The sequence below is a fragment of the Pollachius pollachius genome (assembly GCF_949987615.1).
Source record: "Pollachius pollachius genome assembly, contig: scaffold_109, whole genome shotgun sequence".
NCBI lineage: Eukaryota > Metazoa > Chordata > Actinopteri > Gadiformes > Gadidae > Pollachius > Pollachius pollachius.
The window spans coordinates 65,017-73,874 of NW_027641395.1; the positions used below are offsets into that span (position 1 = coordinate 65,017).

Below are 8,858 nucleotides of genomic sequence, written 5' to 3' on the forward strand. Positions count from 1 at the left end.
CATACACACGCTCCATTTAAGACTTGACCAATGAAATGGAAAACATGATATCTTCTGAAAGCCAACATAGTTTGTTGTCATTTGGTTGTATTATTTCTACCACCAACCCGCAGACATGGCCCTAGGAAACACTTAAGTCTCTGAGAGAGGTCAGCCTTTGATATTACGATCCCACTATGATGATATAAATCACAAACACGCCTCAACGCATTCTCCAAACAATCATATATACACATATATACATATCCTATACATCTGAAAACACTCCAGCCTGCTACCAGTCTGTCACTCATGTAGGCAGATTTAGCATAAACTCAAACCAGCTTCGTCGCTAAACTTTATCTGAACTTTTGACAGGATCTCAGCACTGTGGAAGAGGTCCATACGGAGAGCAGTGAGGGGGGGGTCTTCAAGTCAAGATTAAAATGTGTGCCCCCCCGTAAAACCCCAAAAAACAACAATGTTCTGTGTCCAGAAATGGCAGAACTCCAACTGGGTTCAGCTGACCTCATTGTATGGACTTTATCCCGTTAAGAGCTGTAGTTCAACACCCTGTGTGTGTGATATCTGTTTTAATAATTTAGCCGGAGGAAACACCACCTTTTAGTGTTTCGGGACGCCTCAGTGGCTCCGTGCCAGGGGTTCAGAATCCCAGGTGGGCCCTGGGAAAATATTGTGGAAGGGAAATGAACAGGAAATGGCCGCTGCTGAATGTGTCAAACAGAACCAGGAGTGAAGTGGTTCACCTCCAGCCCCCATCGCCCCCCCCCCGTTCCCCCAAACCCCTCCTCGGATGAATAAGGGAGTGAATTAAACGGGTGAACAATGGCAGGGCTGGGAATTACGACACTAACACAACACGACGGTCGGATGTGGACGTGTTCTCTGGTTTCTCTCTGCCAACAAATCGTTTCTCAGGGCCCCGCGTTAATTCACTGACAGCGGCCACCCCGGTCTGGGGAAGGTGTGTGTGTCGATGTTTGTGTGTCGGTGTGTGTGTGTGTGTGTGTGTGCATGGGTGTGTGTGTGTGTGTATGTGTGTGTGTGTGGTTCATGGTTCACTGTGGTTCTGGTTCAATACTTAACACGTTAAGTGGTGACAGACAGGGTCAGATGTGGTCCCTGGCAGCTGAAACCCAAACACACAGGAGGATCCTAACCAACAGACACACACACACACACACACACACACACACACACACACACACACACACACACACACACACACACACACACACACACACACACACACACACACACACACACACACAAAAGCCAGCATACTTTCCTTCTATTCTGCCCCACAATCCTCCACAAATCGACTGAGCCCTTGAAAGAAGATTGGTGGTGCTACAGGTGTACTAATATGTGAAATCACCTGCAGTGTGTCCTATTTATATGCATATTGTGTGCAACAGTGCATACTTTGTTAGGGTAGCTGCAGTAAGGACTACAAGTTAAAAGGAAATAGTATGTGATTTGGAACGCAGTCAACAGTGTGAAGCGTCCATTCAGAGAGACAGAGCGGCAGAACGCCAGAGAGAGAGACGTCGATTGACATTAGCGTGTGTGTGATGTCATCACACACACGGCGTCCTGTTATATGTGCCGTGCATTCCTATGCGTCTGGAGACAGCCCATAAATCATCTGGGTCGAGTTATGCATGCAGTAGCTCAACACACCCACACACACACACCTATCTCAACGATCTGGTTATGATAAGCAGAATAGGGACCAGGTGGAGCGAGCCCCTCTGACCTGGAAAGGAACCGATGTAGAGCGAGAGGCCTCGGACGACCTCTGATCCACGTGTGTGTGTGTGTGTGTGTGTATGTGTGTTTTTGTACATGACATGCGTGTGCGTGTCATGTGTGTGCTAATTCGATGCTGTCTCTCCCCTGTGCTGCAGATCTTACAGGTGAATCTAGTGATGTCCATCCTGCTGTACGTGATGGTCCTCACGTACCTCTACGGTATCCAGGCGACCACCATGGACGGCGGTCGCCAGGGGCAACAACAGGGACAACAACAACAACAACATCAGGACCATCAGCAACAACAAGAACAACAACAACAAGAACAACAACAGCCACAGACCAGCCCCGACCCGCTCAACTCGCTCATCATCCAGCTGCTGCAGGCGGACATCACGCGAGGCCGGACCAGGGAGAGCCAGGGGGGGAGGCGCGAAGACAACGCCATCGCCGCCCCCGGCTTCACCGCCCCCCCCGAACCCCCGGCCTCGGGGGGCGAGCAGCAGGGGGCGGCGCCCGTCACCTTGCTGACCTCCGACCTCTTGCGACAGCACAAGCGCTACAACTCGCCGCGCGTGCTGCTCAGCCAGCGGCCGCCGCTGCAGCCGCCGCCGCTCTACCTCATGGACGACTTTGTGGGCGGCAGCGACGGCAGCGGGCCGGAGGCGGAGGCGGAGGCGCTGGCGCTGGCGGGCGGGTCGCCGCCGGGCAACAGGACGCGCAAGAAGCGGTACGCGGAGCACAAGAGCTACCGCGGGGAGTACTCGGTGTGCGACAGCGAGAGCCAGTGGGTGACGGACAAGTCGCAGGCCACCGACCTGCGGAACCGGCCCGTCTCGGTGCTGGGCCAGATCAAGACCAGCGCCTCGGCCGAGGTGAAGCAGTACTTCTACGAGACGCGCTGCCGGCCGGCCAAGCCCTTTAAGAACGGCTGCCGGGGCATCGACGACAAGCACTGGAACTCGCAGTGCAAGACGGTGCAGACGTACGTGCGCGCGCTCACGCAGGATGTGAACGCCGTGGGGTGGCGGTGGATACGCATCGACACCTCCTGCGTGTGCGCGCTGTCGCGGAAACACCGGAAGACGTAAGGGACGGGCGGGCACGCGAACGAACTGAAAGAGATGGTCGAACACGAAACATGGACGCTCGCTCCGACGTCCGCCCTCGTGCGGAGTAGGGACACGCCCCTATAGGGCCGCGCAGTGTGGGGTCTGCACCCTTCACGGTCGTAACCGGGGACAGCTCACTTCCTGCCGGCAGACCCCGCCTCCTCTCGGGGATGATAGGCGGAGCTTGAGGGACGATGACGCAGCGAGAGACAGGAACGGATATTTCTACTGAAACACTGTCCACGATGGGTCCGAGGAACCGAGGTTTCCAATCTCTGCTACGAATTTCACTGTTACTGTTTTCCCTTTTATACTGCAGAGCCACTGTCCCGTGTACACACACCCAGAACTGGCCTCACGCCCCCCCCCCCCCTTCCGGACACATAGACCGGGTCTTGACGAGGGGGCGGCGTGCGGGACGGGTGTTTATGTTGCGTATTTTGCGGGGTTTATGTACATATAAATTATTATTTAAGTTATATGAAATGCATGTAGTTTACACATGTCTACATCTATATATATATATATATATATATCTTTATATATGACGGTTGAATCTATTTGTTGTTATTTATTGAAATATGTTCCTTGTATCAAAGGAAGCTAGAAAATGTGGAAAAGGAGAGAGAAACAACCAACTCATTCTGAGACCAACACACACACCTGCTGCATCATGGGAAATCAACACACGTGCCTTGACCGAATATAGATGGAAAGAAGTGAGAGAGAGAGAGAGAGAGAGAGAGAGAGAGAGAGAGAGAGAGAGAGAGAGAGAGGGAGAGAGAGAGAGGGGGGGGGGGCGGAGAGAGAGGGAGATAGAGGGGGAGAGAGAAAGAGAGAGAGAGAGAGAGAGAGAGAGAGAGAGGGGGGGGGGGAAGGAGAGAGAGGGAGATAGAGGGGGAGAGAGAGAGAGAGAGAGAGAGAGAGAGGGGGGGGTTGGAGAGAGAGGGAGCTAGAGGGGGGGAGAGAGAGAGAGAGAGAGAGAGAGAGAGAGAGAGAGAGAGAGAGGGGAGAGAGAGGGGGAGAGAGAGAGAGAGAGAGAGAGAGGGGTGGGGGCGGAGAGAGAGAGAGAGAGAGAGAGACTACAGTGAGCAGTGGGAGAACATACACTGTTGATCAGGGGTTCCAAGACAGTGAATAAGTGTAAGCCAGGTTCTCAGACACCTCAACTCACCTCAGCAGGGCGTCTAAACCATGTTTCACCATGGTTACGTTACCTTTTTTTTTTCTTTTCAACACAACACAACAATGCAATACTAATGTAGCCACCAGGCTAAACATCTTTCAGGGGTAATTCTTAATGTCCAAACAGATGCCCCCCCACCCCCTCTCCAATAAGTCACCAGTGGGCACCACAGCGAGACCACTACTTCCTAGGGCTTTACCTTCTAATGGAGACTGGTTTTCCTTCTGAAGCGCCAACTGTCACATCTGACCGTTTGACACTCCTAGAAAAATTTGTTTCACAGCATATCAAATGCTTCCTTCACGTTTCAACACAGCACCCCCCCCCCCCCCAGAAACAAGAACTCATGACCAGGGGGATGAAGATGTGCTGATGGTTCACACTGGTTCATACTGGTTCATTCTGGCTCCTCTCCAAGGGGAGAGTGGGTTCCACCCTTCCATGTTTTGCCTCGCCATTAGAAGATGGGCGGGGCTTACGGATTATGAGTGTTACGTGTTTCTTGATGATAATAAATAAAAATGTTCAAGGAGAAATGTTCAACGTGGAGGTGGTGTTACAGGTGGAGATGTGTTGGTTGAGGTGTGTGAGTGGGGAGTTATGCAACGCTCAAGACCAGATGTATCTTATCAGATATAATACCATAACTAAGGAGCAGAGGACACAGAGTGAGAGAGAGAGAGCGAGAGAGAGAGAGTGAGAGAGAGAGAGAGAGAGAGAGAGAGAGAGAGGGAGAGGGAGAGAGAGGGAGAGGGAGAGAGAGAGAGAGAGAGAGAGGGGGAGAGAGAGAGAGAGGGAGAGAGAGAGTGCAAGAGAGAGAGAATAAAACTGAGAGAGCGCAAGAGAGAGAGAGCATAAGAGAGAGAGAGAGAGAGAGAGTAAAAGAGAGAATGAGATAGAGAGACAGTGTACGAGAGAGAAAGACCAAGAGAAAGAGAGAGAGAGTAAAAGAGAGAGAGGGAGAGAGTGAGAGAGCAAGTGGGAGAGGGAGAGAGAATAAATGTGTGTGAGAGAGAGAGAGAGCAAAAGACAGAGAGAGCAAGAGATAGAGAGATAGATGCAGGCAGACATAACAACGGTCAGCATGATAAGTGAAACATTGACTTAGACATGGCCGCATTAGACCATTAGACCCAGGCAGGTGAGTTTAGTGTCAGGGAGTTTGAAATGGTCCCGGGTTTGAACCCTAGCGATCACAGCCTGCTCGTCACTAGGTGAGGCCTACCTGCTCATTATCGATGTATCTGGATTCACTGTGAGTCGTTTTGTATTGAAGCGTAGGTAAGAGCGAGAGAGAGAGAGGCAGAATGAGAGAGAGAGAGAGAGAGAGAGAGAGAGAGAGAGAGGGGTATGATAGCCGCATTCCTTTAGAGTTCACGATAAAAGCGAACGCACAAGACTTACGACGAGATCTTCAGGACGAGGTGTGATTTGGGTTTATTTAGTGAACGCCTGAGCTACCTACCGGGGAGAGAACCGACAACTGAAGTATTTCCACTGAACCAAACAGTGTACATATTTTTTCCAGGCAAAGGGAGAGAGAGAGACAGAGACAGACAGACAGACACAGAGAAACACACATACAGAGGTGGGCCTACACTAAGGGACTCATGTTCCTATATCCCAGCCCACGCTCATCTATGTAAAACCTGTGTCCAAACACATGTGAATATTGTATGTTTCAGGGGTTTCCTGGACTCCCCAGAGGACGCACACACATGTTGGACTTGGTAGCGTCTGTGGACATGGTTTCACATCTGGTTACCGTCATCACTGTGTCTTTATTATCTTGAGGGAAACACACACACACCCACAAAAACGAAATGCCTACGTCATATTTTTGATGCTAAATACAAGAAGAACCTTAAAATATGACTTCGGCAAATATGCTATGAGGCTGATGATATCGATTAGAGTTACCGCCATCAACCACCCACCTCCCCTCAACCTATCCCGCGATGACCCAGACTCCCCTTTCTGCTATGCTACCACCTCCCTCCAGGGAGGGGCAGGTGTGTGCAACCAAACGCACCTTATGGTTTTCAGTATTGCCAACAACCACACAGAGGTCTGTAAGGCTTGTAAACTACATCTCCAGCGGTATCCCAGGGAGGAATGCGAGCGAGGGCGCTAGGCCAATCAGGATAATGACCCAGCAGAGTAGCAGAGGGGTGAAGCTGATTCCAGGAGACGTATATACGGGCAGAGCTGGGGTTGCTGGGCCCTAATCCCCTCGATGCTCCGAAAGAGATTACCACCTCACCTTTTCTCTGGCAGCGGAGGTGAATAGGTGAGAACCTCTTCTCAAAACATGGGAAGACATCTGTCTATATTTTGGAGTGTGGGATTGAAAGATGGTTGGAATGAGATTGATGATATTGTTGGACCTCAAACACAAAAACCTTAATCTATACTCCCATGAGGGGGATCAGAAGGAACGTTTTACCGCCCTATTTCCTGTCGCCTCGTCTCTTCCAAGAAACCCCAGAGATTAAACCAGCATCAAAGGTGATAAAGAGCGTATCATTCTTAATGAAAACCAGGGAGTCCATAAATTTGCCGACAATTTGCAGATCTCCAGGTCAAACATGGAGGAGAACATGAGTCACGAGAATGGCGATCTTCCAGACGATGTTTCAGAGCGAGGGAGCCAAAGACCATGAACAACAAAAGGAATGTTTGCCTTTCCTTGTCCCAGAAGGGGGAGGAAAAAAGATAAGACAAATATTCTTCGGTCCACAGTGAGTCAAGTGTCTCAAAGGTGGGTAACATCAGCCAGAGATCGGGCGAGATGTAACTTTGTGTTTTCGTGCGAGTCTGGCGATAAGGCCGCTGGTTTAAGGTCCACACTCCAGGGAACTCCATCATTACACATGTTCTTGGAAAATGTTCTCATCTCGTGTGATGATCGGGAAGGTCTAGTCAGTTGTGTTTGGATAGCCCTGAATCACTGTCTCCGGGGGCTACACAATTCCATGTTAAAGACACCAAACCCGAACCCTTTATGCCCTCTAAGGGATGAAAACGACGCCCCTAAACCCAGAGGTAAAGAACCTTGAGAAGGAACACAGAAGAGGGATCCTTCCTAGATGGTCTTCAGAAAGTTGGTTCAGAATGGTTTTGGGTTTTCAAAGGTGGTAAGACTGAGGTGCACTGCAAATGCCAATGCGGATGTTTCAAACACTAAAACAATACAAGTCGTAAGATAGGAGTAGCTGGCTGCTGACATGAAATTAAAACAATTACTTTAACAGGATATTCTCAGAGTAGGGATTTTATTTTGGTGACCTTTAAGTTTGGTCTAGAATTTCTGCAGATAATTATGTTTTTTAATTTGATCTCATAAAGATTCCTATCATCTTTTCAACTCACACTGTGGAAGACTGTGAGCAGATCCAATCGTTTATAGTATTTAGTTAATAGTTTTTTCTCTGATCTTATCTCTTGTTGATATTTGAGCGCAAAAATGTAATGCATAATGCCAATCATAAAATAATGGTGCAATCAGGCAAAATCTAAATCTATGTGAGCCAAATAAGGGTTCAAGTTCAAACAGATCTCTGAGGAGAAATCTGGGTCACTTTTTTGTTTAAATTCAACATTATTTAGATGAAGGAAAGAGACAAATTATGGACAAATTGGATTATTGAAGATGGTGAGCAAAACCGTCACTGAGCAAAACCACACCAGGTCTAAGTTAGGGTTTCCCTCTCCATCAGAACCCTCAACCAGAGGGGATAAGAGAAAGCATCTTCATCACTATGATCACGATCTGCAACCTCAAATATGTTTCCTTGAAAACATCACGGAATACCTGGAAAATCAACTTCATGTTTCAAAATCGGAGCGATGGCGTGAATTGTGGAAACTTTCTGTGATATTACAAAAAAAATTGTAAGATGAAGAGACCTCTCTGATATTAGGAAGCAATACCAGAACTTCAGGTGTCAAACCAGGATCTGAGTTCACTAAGGTGGATTTAGCTGTCATCTCATATTGGTCTACGGCTACATTCACGTTGCAGGGCCTCAAAGCCTCAGATGCCCTTGAGATGGTTTGGTGGTCAGATAGCAACCTTTAGCCCAGACCGCTGCACATCGCGGCCACATGGCCGGACACCACGTATGTTTTGAGGACCACTTATAAAAGCGAGCCTACATCGGATTCAACACAATCAGACTCCATAGGAAGTGTGCCTCCTTAGAAACATGTTTAATCCGTGTCAAACTGATTACACTTCAGCAGCGTGAACACAGATCCAAGTAAACCAGTTCACATCCGATCCCTCTGAAGCGGCTCACACAGTCCAGCAGAGACAAGTCTTTCTCTGGAACATCACTGCACGCTCTGGTGTTCCAGCGCTCTGTGGGAGTGCCCAGGTTAATCTGGGAACACATTCCACCTCCAGGGGCTCGTGAGGATCCACCGATACCACAGAATCAACTGGAGGAACCCGGCCGGCAGCATTCACGGGAAAAAACACAACAATCCCAAATATGGCGGGAAACGGGGAGACAGGCACACACTTGCACTGCCATAGATGGGAATGTCCTGGAAATACACGAATACACGATGAAATCTGCGATGACCCGTTCCCAGAGTGAATTACTAACGCAGATAACGTTAGGGCTGTCATGCCGTTTAGTGAGGAAAGAATAATAGGTCCTGAGCCAATAGGGGAAATGAAAATAGGGGCAAGACGTATCAGCGGGGCAAGAACATTTAGTGTGAAATTGATTTGAGGTGGAATGATCAGCCATGATCAACAAGCCATGGGGAGATGTCTCCACATGAAAGAGTTATTA

The 8,858-nt window shown here is 49.1% G+C and overlaps 1 protein-coding gene across 2 annotated transcripts in view; it reads left to right on the top strand.

Annotated features, from left to right (window-relative positions):
- The window catches only part of ntf3 (neurotrophin 3), a 29,824-nt gene extending 26,214 nt beyond the window's left edge, over window positions 1-3,610 (top strand). For both annotated transcript variants that reach the window (XM_079759282.1, XM_079759281.1), the window contains exon 2: window positions 1,911-3,610. In XM_079759282.1, the coding sequence (XP_079615408.1) occupies window positions 1,911-2,846 (936 nt within the window). In that variant the 3' untranslated portion in view covers window positions 2,847-3,610. The remainder of the gene's footprint in view (window positions 1-1,910) is intronic.
- The last annotated feature ends 5,248 nt before the right edge of the window (window positions 3,611-8,858 follow it).